The sequence below is a fragment of the Lissotriton helveticus genome, chromosome 3_1 (assembly GCF_964261635.1).
Source record: "Lissotriton helveticus chromosome 3_1, aLisHel1.1, whole genome shotgun sequence".
NCBI lineage: Eukaryota > Metazoa > Chordata > Amphibia > Caudata > Salamandridae > Lissotriton > Lissotriton helveticus.
The window spans coordinates 665728674-665746822 of NC_136061.1; the positions used below are offsets into that span (position 1 = coordinate 665728674).

Sequence of the window (18149 nt, forward strand, 5' to 3'; positions counted from 1 at the left end):
AACTTTTCCCTAATGATCAGCAGTTGGAGTAACTCCATCTCTTCTTTTCTGGCTCTACTCATAAGACTGCTGTGGGTTTGTGGTGTGTATCAGGAACATTTTGCAGAATCTTTTCATTCCCTTCTAGTGGTGACTGGGCAGACCGGTGTGAATAATCTTTTCAATCTTTACTATTTCCTAGGAAGTTGACACTCGGTGGCAGGAATATCAGAACAGAGTTGATTCGCTCATTGGGTGGATCAAACAGCACACGATCCTGATGTCCGACAAATCCTTCCCACAGAACCCTATCGAGTTAAAAGTAAGTTTGAGCTCAAGGTCTGATACGTAGTAGGGGGTCGGCATAGGAAAAGGCTTGGAAATGTGGCACTTTGTGGGAACAGTAGAACAAAGCTACATTTTACTTCTTGGGATGAGTTTAAAGAGGAGCAGACAGCGGCATACTTGCCTTTCAAGTCAACTGACAAATATTTGACTTCAGATCTTTCAGTGCTGCTCCAGGATTCATTGAGAACTAATTTACACCTAAAGGACACTCTCCCTTTCCCCAGCCAAGCTAGGAACTTCTCTATCAAAGCCAATTAAATGCACTTATTTATTTGCATAGTGAAAGTTGAAGACAAAGGTGTTGAAAAAGGACTTGTCTGTGACCCATGCTAGATTACAGCACTTTTCTCCAAGTCATCTAGCCAAACAAAGAGACCAAAAGATTTCCTTTTTTATGCCCAGATCATGTCTGCACATTGGCCTATGTGGTTGGAAACATGGCAAGACTTTTTAAACTGTACTACATGCACATACTCGTAGGTATGCTGGTGGCTGCCGAATCCAGAACCTTAATTGTGGAAAGTGCTGTTTTGATGCTGCTTTGAGCGCAGGAGGGCGGCGCTGCCACTCCATGATTTGAGTCAGCTGAATGCAGTACAATTTTGAGGCCCGTCTCTTGGAGCAGGACGAATGACTTGAGGGATCATCGAAAAGTAGAGGCGCAGTGCTGAGGGACCCATGTCCTGTGGGGCAGAGAGGCAGATTTGAGGATGAGGGTAGGTCGGTTGGTTGGAGTGTGGGGCAGGTGACCAGGTAATGGTAGTGTGCAGAACATGGTCATGGCATACACCCCTCGTGTGGCTGATTTTAGAGTTTTGATGCCTGTACTGTCTGTTCCAGGGGCTTCATAACTAGTATGTTCACCTTCCTAGCATTTTAATTCATTTTTTACCAACAATACAAACATAAAATGCAGTCCAATTAAACTCTCCACAAACCTTCCAGAAATCCTTAAGTGGTGAGTAACAACCGTTGAAATTCATTTAATTCCAAAACATTAACAGTCTTTATACCCGTGTTTCTGAGCTCTTTATAAGGCGCTATGTTTAGAACTTCTTCTGTAATGTATATGATACAATCATAAGAAGCAATGTGGAGAGGCTGTCATCTAAAATAAGAGCTACATTTACACTGTTCACATAAAAAAAATATGTGGCAAGTAATATATTTAAGTGACAAAATATTTAATGTTCCTAAAATTAAATTGTAAAAAAACTTAGTATGAAAATGAGAAATGCTCCTTCTTTAATTTCCTGTTCAGTTTTCCTACCGCTTACTTTGGTTATGGTTGAGTCATCATTTACTTCACCCTTTAAAGAGTAAAATAATGCACTATAGATCCACCTCACAATCTTACACAGTGTGATTCTCTGTCCTATTCAGTGGTATTTGGTGGGTTTGTCGAGGGCTACCCAACATTAGTGAATCCCTCTAAACAAATCCATTTGTTGATCGGAAAGGCCCTTAACGTCTCCAAGTACTCCAAGAATAATTATGTACCCTATTGCTTGATTATCTAAGATTGTAGCTTTCCCTGTAGTGGAACTTAAATGTATGTTGCAGTTATTCTGGGAAGTGGGGGTTGTGGGGCAGGGATACAGTTTGAACAAGCCTGAACGCTCTTGCAAGCCCTGTTCAGCTCACAATGCCCTCCAAAAATAAACTAGCACATTTCATCTAATTGTTTTTAATATTTTGGGGTTGCGCCCCGAAAATGCATTATTCCAGAGGCGATATGAGAACCTCAAACAATTTTGCACTGTCCCCAATGGGAGGATCCTTAAATAAACGCCATCTCCTCACAGCAGCTGCCAAGAGGCAGAATTTCACACAGGGAAGGGTGTCCCTATAATTTTTGACAAATTAATATTATCGGGGTGGTATGTCATTGGTTTGATTGCCATGTAACTGAATTGAACCTCAAGTGGACCGTTACAAAATAGGAACAGGGAATACATGTGGAAGAGTAATCACTTTAGGTTCAGTTTCTTCTATCTTTCAAACTAGACTGTAATGTTATGTAAGTCTTTCAGGAAAATGTCTTTAAAGTTTAAACAGACCTTTGAACTTGGGTGCAGTTTCTAATTCTTAGTATTTCATTTGCTTAATGGTGTGAACAATTTCTTGATCTGGCTCGTATTGACGATGCATGTTGCTAGGCTTTTGACATGGAATTTCATTGTGTGTAGAATGTCGGAGCATTTGTATATGTTGTCGTGGGGTGAGCAAGACATTGGATGCTCTATCATGACTTTCACGCCTTGATAATTGTGTCTTCTCCTTTAGGCACTTTATAATCAATATGTACACTTTAAAGAAACTGAAATACCCGCCAAGGAAGAAGAAAAGAGTCGAATCGAGAAGTTATATAAATTATTAGAGGTAAGAGTGGTCACTGTTAATCGGATATTAAACCAAACTAGAGAAGAGGCAGATGTATGTGGAATCCATTCCTGAACCGTTCTCCTCTCAAACATTATCAAGAAGGCTAATTGAGTTAGATACACAGCAGCCTTTCAAGAGGGCAGCCAGCAGCAGGGTCATGCCCCAGCGCTATACAGTGAAAGTATCTGTTTAACCCTATGGAGCTGGGACTTTGAGCACTGGACTTTCCTCCGTGGGTAATGATCATTTAAAAACACCTTTTTGTACCAGTTGTCTCTTTGCTTCTATCAACGTTTTGGTGGGCATGTTTTTTGCTGCTTTTTCGTGTTGTTTTTTCTTCAGCACGTAGTCTGCCATTAGTATGGCTTCATACCACCATTAGACAACATGGTGGTACTTCAGCAATCAGTTCTAGGTTTTTCATAACATCCGAGTCATACTATGAAGATATTTTCTGAGTATTTTGTTTTTGTCCTGCATGAAATTATGGTCAATTGTTTTTCTTGCAGATTTGTTGCAATATTAGATAAAATGTGGATTATAAAAATGGAAGTGTCTTTTCATGGCACTGTGCATCAGTGACGGAAACAACATCAGATGCCATTATGTAATTATTAGCACACTGGAACATTAACACACCCACAGCTAACTTCAATGGAAATTATCAGAAATTTGAGGTGTGTTAGAGTGAAGGTGGTGCCAATAACCATAATTTGTCAATTTCTGTGATTGTTAGTGTCTAGATTATATTCGAAACATAATATGCTTTAGAAGTCTTTTTTCAGGGATTGTATTGATCGATTGTAAAATTAATATTTAAAACTTAATTTCATTGAAATACTCATGCTAGAAAGATAGTATGACCTGAGGTCCTCAGGACAACAAAGTGATTTCTGACTAGTCCCATCAGACGTCTTCAGGATGATGAAGCCTCATGTAATTTTGGGTTTACACCTTGAAGATCCTCTGAAGTTTTTTTTGTTTTTTTAGAACTTTCTATGGTTTCTGAGCTGGCACTGGCACCTCGGGTATCTTTGAGGTGATGAATACCTCTCATGGTTTGTGGGTTGGTGCCTCAGAGGCTGTCATGAAGATGCAGCCCCTACTCAAGACTTTATCAAGTTTGCAATCTATCCGGGGCATCCTCAGATGTCCACGGGATGACAAAGGCCTTTGGTGGTTTCTGGAATGACACACAAGTGTTCAGTAAATAATGGCATTTGACGTTTTTTGGTTGATGCCTCAGATATCCTCAGGGTTTCTGTGGTTTCTGTGATGCCACCTGTGTCTCTGAGATCCTTAGAACATCTTGGTGGTGCTCTCGATGATAACGGCTTCTGGTGAGGTCTTGGTTTTGACCTTTTTGGTGCTCTAGGCTTTTATGATCTTGTTTAATTTATGGTACAGTACTTTAGAGATGTTTGGGGCGATAAGTACCGTATACTGGGTTGGTCTCTTCTTGGAGAGGGAGAGATTTGAGGGTGTGATGGCCCCTGTTGGCTTCTAAGTTAGTATCTCAAGAGATGCCTAGGACGATTAGGACCTGAAGAGAGCCTCTCATTTTCTTCTTTCTGTTTTAGCGCTTTAGATGTGAAGGGTGATGAAACCCTTTTGTGATTTCCATATTAATACCTAAAAGGTGCTTGGAACAAGAAAAGCCTCTTGTAGTTCTCTGGATTGTTCCCTGAGTGTTGATGATGCATGTGATTGCCTTATTTGTTTTTATTTTTAGGCCTGGATTGAATTTGGACGTCTTAAGCTCCCCCCAGGCTGCCACCCTAATGATGTCGAAGAGGAGTGGGCCATGCTAATTGTGGAGATGCTGGAGCGAGAGAAGGCTCTGCGCCCAGCCGTGGAAAAGTCAGTAGGTTTTTGAGGAGACTTGCACTTATCTCTTTATATTTTACGGACTGTGGCTTACCTCCCTCTCTTCTGTAACAGGTTAGAGCTACTACTCCAGATCGCAAACAAAATCCAGAATGGTGCACTGAGCTGTGAAGAGAAACTGACCCTTGCAAGGAATACCCTGCAAGCTGTGAGTCCTCACCTCTCTCAAATATTCCTCTAATGTGTGGGCATCTTTCCTCAGCTACCTTCCTTATCTGGTCTCATCCCTCTACTGCTCTGTTTGTGGCCTCTGGGTTCCTCACTGCCTTTTCACATCTTTGCAGCTGTGTCCACTCTACCCTGCTGTTTCCTGGCTGCTCTTCCTCTGTGCATTTGTTTCACCACTCTTTCCTCTCCTGTTTCTAATGTCCATCCTTTTTATTTTTATCCTTTGTTTTTTTTATCTGTCCTATAGTAGCATTACCCTGTTCTCTATTTTTTTTTAAAAAATCTTTAAAGGTTTTACTTGCCCTTCCTATTCATACCTTCTCTCTGCTCTCAGTTTCTAGCCTACTTTTTTCTCTATACATTTTTGCCTTTCTTTATCTGCCTCTCACGTTCATCACATTGTCTCCGTTCTTCTTTCTCTGATTTACATTTCACTTTAAGTTTACCACATCCAGTGCAGTTACTTCAGGCCTAAGCACAATGTTCCTTTTTGTGTTTAATACCCTGACTGTGAGTCAGTCATCACTTTGATATGTCTCATGCACTCTCTTCAGCAGAGAATGCCCGTATTTAAGCCCTGTGTGCTTTTAACCTCTTTTAACCCTTCCCTTGCCTTCTGCTTCGCCCAGGTCATCCCTTTTCTCTCTACCAATGCCTCTTTTTTTCTATGAATAGAGCCTGTTTCATGTTCCCAGTGAGGTGTAAATTAGGGACTTTTGGAGAACAGAGGCCTGACAAAGGTTTAGCAAGTTCCACTTTCATTGCCTGAAAATATGACTGTTAAAACCCTGCACAAAAAAAAGAAAATTCATCTCCAAAAGAAACTATTTTTCTAGTAGTGGATAGAGTTTGTGTCCTCCTTTCCGATATACAAGTAGGCGGCACAGTTAAACAAGAAATGTATTTCAATGCAGTACTAAAAAAGTTCCTTAAGAAATTAAATGTGTATTAAATGTAAAGCCTAAAGCACTTCAAAACTCGTATCTGATAAAAGCACCCACTAACAGCTTTCCTTCAGGCTGCTCCGGAGGCACCCTGGACTTTAATAAATGGAGGCCAAATGGGATTGGGTGGCTTTCAGCTATTTGGAGTAAACCGTTCCCCACTGATAAATTAGTCTGGACAAGTCACTTGCTGGAGGCAAAGTCTATTTTTTTGTGTCATTGCATTATTCAGTGCAAATTAGATGAGTGGAGATTCTGGTTTTACTTCATGCATTGTAGATCGCATACTATGCAATACCATTCATTCTTGAATTTGGAATACTACAACTTGTTTTATTTCGTAGTCTGATTTAGAATCGAGCATGCACAGAATGACCCATGATCATGATCCCCCGAAACCCACAATACAGTAGCACATAGGCTTCCACTTCTGATTATTTGATGTCAGTTTTGGAGGTCAAATTGTGTGTTCAATGTGGAAACGCGAAAATAAAACTTTTGTGACTGGTGTGGCACCGAGAAAGCACTGTTTATGAAAGACATCCTTGAGAGGTCAGTATTGCGCCGGAATATCTCCCACCAAAATTACAGGCCATATGAGGATCACTCCGAGGTGGGTGGGGTATGGGAAATATGTCTTTTTAATTCTTCCTCAATTGCTCTGAGAGGTTGGCACAGTTTAGTCAGCTTCAGGTTTGTAATTTGTGCCTTCCACAAGACCACAATTAATTGAATTGCCTGGCATGACAAACGTGAGACTAAAAACAATGTTTGTCAGCTTCTTTGTTGGCTCTCTTCGCTGCTGTAGAAAGGTTGTGAATGAGAAATTGGCACAGCGGTGCATTTGAAGGGTTTGAAAGTGATGCTGAAATTGGGGTACAGTACAACCCTTCTGATGTAGTCGACCCGGAGGAAGAGGATCGAGGCCAGTCAAATGTAGAATATGAAGATCCCGGTCCATGAAATATTGAATGAAGTAAAGCTCCTTCTAAACCCAACGGGTGAGGTACAGATGATCTGGACACACAGTGAGACTCTTGAAAGAAGGTGGGTGAGTGGTAGAGCGTTCTCTAAATGAAGATCGACACACAATGGTGATTGGCCTCAAAATAATTCTCAGCACCTGTAAAACAATAGTCTCGAAAACGAACCAGGTTTTTCTATAGCTGAAAAAAAAGACTCCACACTATTCGTGCAGTGAGAAGAAACACAGGATTACAGACAAAAATGCATTTATGTAGCTCTTGAGATGGCACAATATCTCAAAAACACCCGGATGCCAAGGAGGACAAGGAACCACACAACTCCTTAGGCAGCAGACAGCACTGCATGGACAAAAACTAAGAGAAATATACATTTTCAGGAAGTTAGGCTGACTCACCATTTATGCCACCAAAGGAAGAGAGTTCCTCCTTTGCAGTGGTGGTTCGGAGGACAGCTGCAGCTCTAGAAATACAGCTACCCTCCGTTGAGACCAAAACAGATATCTTTACTGAGATCTTACAGCTTTGGCCAAATACTTCGGAGCCCTTCCTTCCCTTTAACGATGCTCTTACTAATAGCTTGATGGCTCTGCGGTCGCAGCCTTCCCCGCACCTGATGACCTAGATTTTTTCACCAAGCATCCCACTCCAGACAGACTGGCCTCCACCAGCAGAGTGAATCCTTCCAGACAGGGAACCCAAGAGGCTTTTGGCAAGCAAATGTTTTCTTCCAACAGTCTAGTAGTACAGTTCAGTACAAAAATGCGGTTTGCTTGCTGGGTTGTTACACACATGGCTTATGGGCCATGACTAGTGAGATCTTGCCTGCAGTCTCAAAGAATTTTAGAGCCTCTTTTGTATCCGACAATTCGTAATTAACATGACGTGATTAACATGACGCATCCAAATATGTTATCTGCGCAGGTCGGGATAATGTGAATTGCCTGACTGTAGGAGCTAGTGTTGTGCTTCGTAGACCTGCGTGGATGCATTCCACAGGATTCTTCAGCGATGTACAGGTTCTGCCTTTTCAGTGACAGGGCAGAATCTGTTAGAACCCTTTGGACAGTAGAACTATGGCATGCTCTTTTGGGCTGTTGACCCCTGCTAAACATTTCCTGCAACAGTTCAGAAAGGTTAGAAGTTATTCCAGAGGGCAGTCATATACACAAAGCCAACCTTTGCAACCGGTGCAGCAGGCACCCCAGTCCTTTTGAGGCCGGGGATGTGAGTCAGACAGGTAGCATCACGGCCAGCAAAGGCATTCATTCTTAAATTCCTCTCCCCTGCTGCAATGCCCACATATCCATTTAGTTCCTTAGTGTTGAATGCCCAATGGGTGGGGAGCAGGATTTGACATTTCTTCCTGGGTTGGCGATCCATCACTTCATACAGATGGATCTTACTAATAGTTCAAAATGTCTTTGTCCTACCTTATTTGTTTCTAACCCCTCCCACTGTTGCTCCCACACCAGAGTGGATTTCTTATGAATACCTGTCCATTATGTTACAGGAAGTTTAGCTATTTTTCTCCGAGGGTGACATCAAGAGGGTACCAGACTAAGAAAGGGGAAAGGGTTGTTACTCTTGCTGTTTCTTTTTTCCAAACAAGAACGGAGGGCTCAGGCCTATTTTGAACCTTTGAATGCCTTCCTTTAGAAGGACAAATTCAAAATTCTCAAACTGGCCCATAGCCTGTCTGCTCTGGACCTAGATGACTGAATGGTGTCCTTGGACCTACAGGATGCATATTTTCATATACCCATCCCGCATTCCCACAGACATTTGCTGTTCAAGGTGGGCCAAAAGCATCTGAAGTAAAGTGTGTTCTCTTACAGCCTCACCAGCGTTCATTGGTTGTTCACAAACGTGATAGCGGTGGTCGCTGCTCATCTTTGAAGATCAGAGGTATCCGTATTCCTGTACCTCGATGACTGGCTGTTGAAGGCAGGCTCACCAGAATTAGTTGTGGCCATTTGTCTGTCTCTGAAGGCCTTCCTGCCATCCATCAAGTGGAGCTGCCACAGTGTCTGATGGACACCACCATTGCCATGTGGTAGTACGACAAGCAATGCAGAATGGTGTCTGGGTCCTGTGTCAGGAGGCTCTACACCTCTGGAGGTGGCTGGAACTCCAGGGCATTTTCCGGATCATGAACCACTTAGGGGTTCCTGCATACTTCAGCAGAAGAACTAAGCAGCTGGTGTTGAGCAGATGACAAGTGGGGGTCAGGATTCCAAGGTGACACAGAGTGTCATCCAACTGTCGGGAGATCCATTGCTAGATCTTTTCATCACTGTTGAGAACGTGCACTGTTGGAAGTTTTGCACATTGGAGTTTCCACAAGAAAACTCATTAGAAGATGTGTTTTGTCTGGAATGGAACACAGGACTTATGTACACCTCCCTCCCCTGAGTTCTGTAGAGGATGAAGAATGATCAGGCACAAGTCATCCTAGTGGCTCTGAGATTAAGCAGCAGCAGCAGCAACTGACTGCATTTGTTCTGCTGCCTGAATTGGTATATGTCATCTTTGCACATTGCAACTTTCCATAATATTTATGCCAGGTGCTAGGACATTTGTGGCCTGATGTGGCATTTGCAAGAGTAATTCCTTTCAAGCAAAGCTGTCAGATGTCCTTTTGTATGGGTTTTTTCTCATCTTTTGCCTAGCATGGTCTTGCGTGGTCACTATTAAAGCTTTTTTTGCCAGCCCTTTCGGTCTTTCAACACTTTCTGGACTAAGCGTCCCTATTTAAATTGCCTGTTATTAAAGGCTTGACACATATGTTCCCTCCCAAACCATTTGTGATGCCACTGTGGTACCATGCCATGGTCTTGACTTTCCTCTGGTGTGCACCCTTCGAGCCGATGCGTAGATGCGCGCTGCTTCGCCTGACTTATGAGACAATGACCATCTAGCCCGAGTCAGAGATTCCTGCCCGGGTGTGTGTCGAAGATCCATACTTCTGGTTCAGAGACACCAGGTTGCTTTATGTGCACACCTGCATTTTTATATAAGGTTAGATCACCTTTGCATGTTAGTGAAGCAATTGAATTACCTACATTGTTGCCAAATCCTTAAGATGGAAGAGAAAGAGTTTTATATCCTCTTGAGGTTTGGTGTGCTTTGTTGTACAACACTAACAGAACAAAAGTATTAGGCCGGATCTGGTGGTTTAGTGGACTAATGTGTAATGCGGTGTACAGTATATCTGTCACGTTTGTGATGGAGTATCCTATTAGCGGAGCCCTTATTCACGCCCTTAGTTTGCAACTTGTAGTGTTGTGGGCTCATATAGCCTCTCCCAACCATCCCTCTGCTTGTAAGTTTTTGTAGCTATCAGTGATTACTTTTGCTTTACTGAACTACTTTTAGGGGACAGCACACCGAAATAATAACACCAAAGTTCTAATGCAAGAAAAATTATTAATCGGAGATCGAGTTTGTGTCCTGAGGCATTGTGCGTTTCAAGGCGCGTGATCATGAGTTATTCTGTGCACACTTGGTTTAAAAAACAAATAAGTTGCAGTATTCTGAACTCAAAATGAGATAACAGGAGAGTGCACAGTGTGTAATATACAGCACTGCAGGCTCCACAGCTAGAGTTACAGATATGTAACCTTTTCCATATGCATGTAAGACGTGACGATTTTGAAGCAAAACACAAGATTAGCTCAGATGATGGCACATGAGGATCCCACCCACCCCTTCAATCGTCAGCACTTGGTCTACACAAGGACAATGACAGTAATTATCCTGACACTTGACTAAGCGTCTAGAACCTATGACCCAAAGTACACTCTGAGTTTCCCCAGTACTGCTCTGTCTGCGTGAGACTCGCTCTAATGTCAAAAACTCTCATGGATTGGTTCTTTACTTGTCGTTAGTGAGAGAGTCTCATGGGGTTGAGGACATGAACGTAGCAGAAATGATCTCCTGTATTCTGTAGCAATCAGATGGTTTGGGTTCCCAGCAAGAATAAACAATCTGTAAGCACTTTGGAGTCCTGACTCCCAAGAAGGTAGATATCAAGAATCCCTGTTTCTGAGCAAGTCGTGCCCTAGAGTGAACTCTTGCTCCAATGACCCTTCCTGTTTAGTCTGTTGTTGGTGCAGAGAATAGTTTGTGGCCTTCATTCCTATTGACTTTCCATATGCCTTCTGTTCAAGGATACAGCACCTTGCCCAGAGATTCCAGATGCCTTTCCCCTTCTCCTAGCCAGTCTCAATTTGGACGGAGCATGGCTCATGGTCATCACTGTTATTGAGCTTCCGTGTGTAGTCTGTTTAATTATGTAGAACTGTCCAATGGCCTCCCATTCCTATCTCTCTCCTCATGCCCCATGTTCATATGTACAAAGCCTAGCTGAGAAACCCTTTTCACTTCTTTTACACTTTCCATGCCTCGGTTCTGGCTCCCCCATCTCTGTGTTCTTCCATTTGCCCCTAGTGTGTCGTGCAAACGATGGACCCAACTCTTCCATTCCGGTGTCATCCTTTTGTACTCACAAACCGTTGCACAAACTCTGAACAATGTTACCCCATCTCTATATCCGTCCCCAGTCACCAATTCCGAGCAAACTCTTATCTTGCGCTTCTCATCCCGTTGTTCTTCCCTTTGCTTCCTGTTCAGTTATAGATAATCTTCCTCAGGCTCCCCTTCCGTACGTGTCTCTCTCTCTCTCTGTGCCCTCTATTCCCGTGTGCCTACTTCGCTGAGCCCCACCTTGCCACCTCATCCCTGTACCCTTTGTTCAGTTGTGCAAATCCAACTTGTGCTCCCCTGTCCCTTTATCCCTCTCTGTGTCCCCAATTCATTTGTGCAAAACCTAACTCGTGACACATCCATATGTCCCGTCTATTCTCCCTTTTTCATCCTTGCATTCCCTGGTTTAGACACCTTCATCAGTATGTTCTTCCCATTGCCTCCTGTGCTGTTGTACAAACCCTCATATATACTCATTAATCCCAGTCCCTCGCTCTGCTGAGTTAAGCAAACACTAACTTGTGCTCCCCATCCCAAAATTCCTCTTTATGTCCATTTGTCATGCTGGCAGAGCCTGGCTAAGTTTGTTGTGGTTTCTGATCCTGTTCCTTCTCTTGTAGGACGCTGCTCACTTGGAGTCTGGCTTACCAGTGCAGCACGAGTCAGATGTGGTCATGTACCTATATGAATGTGAGGGCTTGTGCCGCATTCTTCAAACAGACCTGCAGATCCTGCGGGATGAGAAGTACTTCCAGCTAGAGGAGCTGGTATTCCGGTATGTACTGGGTGCACTGTGCATAGAAATGTAAGTAATATGTGGTGGAGAGTTAAAATGACAATTAGTAAAAAATATTATTTTCCCTGACAGGATAACACGGTTACAAGATGAGCTAATCACCTTGAAGTTGGAATGCTCCAATCTCTACAGGAAAGGGCATTTTGCCTCCTCAGACCTCTTGCAGCCCTGCTCCACTAGCACCACTAGGACAGACCCCAACTCTCAGGCTCCACATCTCGCCTCCATCACAGGCTTCCGACGCCCCATGAGTCGCGCTGAACTCTTGGCCATTTCCTCCTCAGAGGATGAGGGGAGTTTGCGCTTCATCTACGAATTGCTGGCCTGGGTGGAGGAAATGCAGGTGAGTTTCATGGGAGAGGGTGGGCTTGACTTGGAGCAAACGCAGAAGGGCAGAGTCTTTAATCAGTGGATTTCAGAGGCTGCTCTGGAGAAATCCACTCTGAAGGTACCTGAGATCCAGAACCCCTTTTCCTAAAAAATTACTTTACCATCCAGGGTCAGTTATTGGGATGTTATGGCCCACGTTACACTTAAGTGGGTAATGAGAGCAGCATATTTGGGTGCAGTCTGTTACTCTCCTTCTCCAAGAAGGCATTGTGAAGCTCCTGGGTGATGACATTTATTCATCTTGGCCTTTGGCGAATGGTACCATTCCTGGGACTGGGCTGTGGGGCTGGTAAAGTTAACAAACTGGCTTTGAGGTTGATGTGTAGCATAGACTATGTCCTATCTCCATTCCCAGAGTTTGGGAAGGCAGGATAATAAAGGGCTGTGCATATTGATGCCACAAGTCTCTATCTCCTTTGACTGGCAGAGCTGGAGGTGGCTGAGTGGGACACTCTGCTAGTTGCTCTCTTCATAGTGGCAGTATGTGGGTGCCATGGATGCTTGGTGTCCAGATGAAGTAATGTTACCCCCTTAGGAGATACTGAGTGAGGGTACCCTGATTGATCTTGAGCTTCTTCCTCTTCTTTGCAGATGAAGTTGGAGAGGGCAGAATGGGGTAGTGACCTTCCCAGTGTGGAATCCCAACTGGAGACTCAAGGAATGATCCACAACAGTGTGGAAGACCTTGCAGCAAGTTTAAAGGAGGCCCGAATGTATGAGGTGAGTTTGGGTGATTTTGAGGTACTCCTGCATCCATGAAATGAGGGGCTTCAGCATGTCTACGGGGAGCATAGAGGACCTGTTGGAGGCACTAGAGAGAGCACATAGGACCTTCTGCATAACTTGGTGAATTTGAGGGGGAAGTGGGACTAGAGGCATATAATCATTCTTTGGGAGCTTAGAGATAGTCTCACATGGGCTCAGCTGGTGGGAAGATAGGAATTATGGTTGGGAAAATAGTGCCAAATGCAGCTCTAAGAACAGCAGAGAATCACTAGATCCCCTGTGGAGGACAACGTGGACACATGTAACACAATGAGAAGAATTAGACCTGAATACCTAGTTGCAGCTGGTAAAGTTACCTACGTTGTTTTGAAGATTTGGCGTCCTACTGCAGTTTTACTTTTTACACCATATTGCACATGAGCCCCTACTTACTGTGCAGCACACCAACAGGCACTCTTTCAGGAAAATTCAACCATATTAACAGAAATGTTTTATATCATTGGACATTATTCACCCCTCAAGAAGGGAAATGTCTGAAATACAGTAGAGCAAGGGGTCAATGTTTTTAAGCTCCTGTATGTAATTGCCTCCTCAGTGCAAACAAATGAAACTAAGAATATTCAGTTGGATTAAGAATACTGGAGTACCAATATTTATAGCACAATAAAAAATGTATAATTTAAGTGCAGGCTTTGCGACTGGACGCACACACACATATATCTTTAATGTGTGCTCCAGTATGTGTACTGCAGGGCTCAGAGGCTGAAGGTAACCTTTTTTTGTCAGCATTCAATCCTGTACCAAGTGGAATTGGGCCTTATGATTGAGAGGTGTGGGCAGTTATATAATTCTACATTAACAGTACATTTAAGGATGTTCATCTTGAAAATGTCATCCTAAAACAGGCAAGCCCCCTGCTTAAAACATCAGTGGTGTAGTTGAAAGCTCTTTGCAGAGAAATCCTTATACAAGAGGTTGCCAAAAACAATTTGGAGAACAAATAAAAAATGCATAAACATCGAAGCAAACCAGAGACATTTTCAACACAATGAGACTCAGATTATATGTCACTACAGAAAAATTGTGAGAAAATATTGTGACTTCTAAGACCATAACATCATAATATTGGTGGACACTTGAAACAAAAGTGTCTGGAGAGTTGGCCTCCTTCACCCACACAAGATATGTCCTAAAATGACCCCCCCCACAGATGTTCTAAAAACTCAAACTCTGTGTCACTCCAAATAACTGTTTCAATTTTATTAATCAAATATAACAAATGTTCATGACTGAATCCTTATCAGCCCTCAGTGGTCACCATATCTAACAATCCATCCTCAATAAACTAATCTTTTTCAACGTTAAGGTTGGCTTCTATGGAGGTTAAAACTAAACTTGCACCCCAAGATCAAAATGCCAAACATGCCTTTGGATCCTTGCGCAGCATTCTGCGTGAAACAAGTTTGGTCTCTGTCATCTGAAGTTACCACCCTGATTAACTCTTCACGTTCACCTTCCTCTCTCCCCAACCAATTGAATCATACAATGCTTTCTCCACTTACAAAAAAATTACCACAGTTCTTCAAGTGTTCGGCAGCATCACTCAGTTCTGAATTGAACATGTATTGAAAAAATACTGTTAAAAGTAGTAACAAATCAGTATCCGAGTATATTGAACAAAGACACCCACTCCATTACCTCCAATTAGAATATCAGTCAACTAGACTGAGGAAATCTGCTCTGTCCAACATCAACAATATTAGCTCCCGCTATTCTTTGAGGGTTGGGAAGAAGCTTATAATACCATTGCTAATTATATTTTCTATGCAAACTAAATTGTTTTTTGTTAATCCACATTCCGTACTCTTTTTCTTTTTTAACTGTTTAATGCAGCCCATCTCAGCTACTTGATCAATATATGATACATTTTCAGATGTTGACAACACACAAATCTACTTCCACCTGGAGAACAATTCAGAGAACCAATGACACCACCACCTGGTTAGTCCAGATTCTGCAGCAGGTGTGAGAATGCTTCCTATGCTTAAATGGAGCCAAAACAATTCGTTATCTGAGGACAACACACTGCCTGTCTACCATTTCATTGGCCTCAGATCACTGGCTTGGAGTCTCACTACCACTCTGAAAACAAATAATCTGGGCATATTCTTTGACTCAAACATTTTATTCATCCGCAAATCAATTTCATGCTCCAGGGGGCGAGTTTTAAAATCTCTTTGCTTCACAAATTCCTCCTCCCTCTCCGTTTTAAAATGATATGTCCCATTTTGAGACTGGTGTATTACTTCAATGTATACTACACAGATTTGCCAAAGATGTTGATGCACAGACTACAGAATCTACAAAGTCAACTTGCGAAAATGCACCCAAACTTTAGTAAATGTGACCATGCGAAACTGGCTCTGACAGAGCCTCCCTATCTCTCAGTAGCTTTGAGGATTACATTTCATTCACACTGCATAATGTACATCCAATTCCTACTTCAACAAAGACTCAACATACAAACTCTTTCCTCTCTTTACATCTCACTAGAAACCTTCAGTCAGCATCTTCATACTTCATTTCTCAATGCACATTTAACATTGTAAAGCATGTAGAGTGCTCCTCTGAACTTGCTCCTCATGACCACCTCTGATTCAGAAAGTTCTTTAGATCCAAACTCTTTAGGAATGCCTTTGCCTAAAATGGTAGCAGGATACGTGATTGATACATTTTGGGTTCAATGGCCATCACCCTGATTTGACATTTAACAACCTCATTAATTTCCCTGTTGTACTCTACATGTTTGTATTTGTGTCCAATGCATTTTGTAATATATGTGCTGTGAAGTTATTGCAAGATGAAAATGATGCTTTACAAAACACCTAAATAAATCATGTTCCCTCCTATCTAAAAGCTGTAGGCTCCTGGATTGTTCAACCTCTCTTGAGGCAGCATCTTTACCTAGAATTAATAACTTGTTGTTTATGTTGCCATTAGCAACTCCATTCACCTGCCTTCTACTGCATCTTTACTTCCACAATAATTTAACAAATTGTGCTCCTGTTGGGTTACAAAAGGGCATTGTTTGTTCCACTGTGTTTTGGACCCAATTGTTTTCTGAAAGTGCCCCCACCATCATCCTCTGAGCTACCTGTCCAAACTCGATGGTTCTGTGCTCCGACACTGATTGGTTTGCCAGTTTTGGAATAACATACACTCAATATGTCTATTTGGAAGCTGATCACCATGTAATTTAATTTAATTTAATTTAATTGTGGGTTTATATAGCGCTAGGAATCGACTCCCGGAGGAGTATCTCCACGCTTCGACCGCTGGGGAACCCGTCCTGGCTCACCCTGAGAGATGGTCCCTGATGGGTATCTCTAAGGTGCGACCAAGCATCCCCGGCGGTCTGGGGGGGCCGTTGTGAAGATGAGGCAAGCTGATGCCCAGAGTTGCCGAATGTGGTTTCTGACTAGAGTAGGCACCGAGGCGAGAATTATCGAGTCCGCTGACCCTGGTCCACGACCCTGCCGCGTCGGGAATCGAACCCTGGTCCCGGGCCGTTCTCTGCTTACGGATCTGCCGCCTCTAACCAGTGAGCCACACTTCTCCATGTGGTATAATATGCAAAAGTATAGTGCATGGCAGTTTCTTGAGCAGATACACATTTTACAGATTCCCATAAAATAACAGTACTGCAAAGGTGCACTCCTACACCGGGCAAGTACATCAATGGTTATCCTAAAGCAATGTGTCTCATACATTCTGGGGAAAGGTGCAAATAATTCCTCCCACAGATGCAGTACGGGCCTCCCTCGGGCTGCAGTGCAGGAGAGCAAAATAGTTCGCCAAATCGATTCTGTGGGAGAAAGACTGGCTCCTGTAATGCTCTTATCAGTGGTTGTTCATAGAGACCCACCTGCATCCATCATTCTCTTCAACAGCATACACTGGCTGCTGCATTATCTACCTCATAGAAGCTGCACAGAGCAGAACCTATCTCAGTGTCCATTTCTAGGCTTCAGTCCTGCCAGGGGTGATCCCAAGCTTCTAACATGTTCTTCCTTCACCATATACAGCCTCCCCTCTGGACACCCAAGTTTACCAGGCTCTCAATGTCAGGTGTTGGGATTGAGAGTGGATGTTCCATCATCATAGCCTGTTGTTGACTGGAGGGTGGGCGAGGATGCCTCCTGTTCCTAATGTCCTCTTGTCTCACTTTGTGGTGTAGTGAGAATACCTCCAACCTGAGGTCCGAAGGCAGTAGATTGGGTGATGTCTTTTCTCCCCAACTCCCGAACCATCTCCCTGTCTGTGGGGGTCCTAATGGTTCGCTTCTTGCCCGTGAGTCCTGCTGGAGGCTCCACCTATCCCCGACCAAACCTCCCCTCCACCGCTCTGTGCCTGCACTCTGTGTGATTTCCAACTATCGCTCCTGAGACTGAATGAGTTGCCATCAAGGGGAATCAACATTGCCAAAGTGTTCGTACTAGTCTCGTCTCTTTCTTTACATCTGACTCTCCACTGATGTTACGGGACTGCTTTCTTTCAATCGTGTTTCTATCCCTTTGGATTAGTATTCCTATACGTCTGATGCAAAACATGCATAATAAGACTCTCAAAATGCACCTTTTGCTCTGTTTTTTATGACTTATTTCACTTTGTTTTAGGGGAAAATGTCTGTGAATTTTCGATCCAGCTATTCCGAGACCCTAGGCAAACTAGAGACTCAGTACTGTAAACTGAAGGTAAGATCCTGAGGTGGGTGTGGGAGGCCAGTATTGTCAGCCTGGGTTGGGGGACATTGTTAATGAACCTTAAATTTAGCTTTTCCAGATTTTTTCTGTTGTAGTTGGGCACATCTCTGCACTCTGCTATCCCTTACAGAGCAACAAAAATGAAGTATTTGTGGCTCCCACAGGTCATTAGTACGACCCAAGGTTGCTGTCTGAGCCCACAGCTCTGACCCACCGCATCGCGGTCACCTCTGCTGACTTTTAAAGTGCATTTCTGTATGCAGTGCTGGGTGACTACATCGCTGAGTACTGC

The 18149-nt window shown here is 43.2% G+C and overlaps 1 protein-coding gene across 4 annotated transcripts in view; it reads left to right on the plus strand.

Annotated features, from left to right (window-relative positions):
• Positions 1–18149, plus strand: part of MACF1 (microtubule actin crosslinking factor 1) — a 990087-nt gene that overhangs the window by 291355 nt on the left and 680583 nt on the right. For all 4 annotated transcript variants that reach the window (XM_078680764.1, XM_078680763.1, XM_078680765.1 and 1 more), the window contains exons 9-16: positions 182–301; positions 2614–2709; positions 4445–4572; positions 4654–4747; positions 11803–11957; positions 12051–12321; positions 12960–13088; positions 17771–17848. In XM_078680764.1, coding sequence (XP_078536890.1) covers positions 182–301; positions 2614–2709; positions 4445–4572; positions 4654–4747; positions 11803–11957; positions 12051–12321; positions 12960–13088; positions 17771–17848 — 1071 coding nt within the window. The remainder of the gene's footprint in view (positions 1–181; positions 302–2613; positions 2710–4444; positions 4573–4653; positions 4748–11802; positions 11958–12050; positions 12322–12959; positions 13089–17770; positions 17849–18149) is intronic.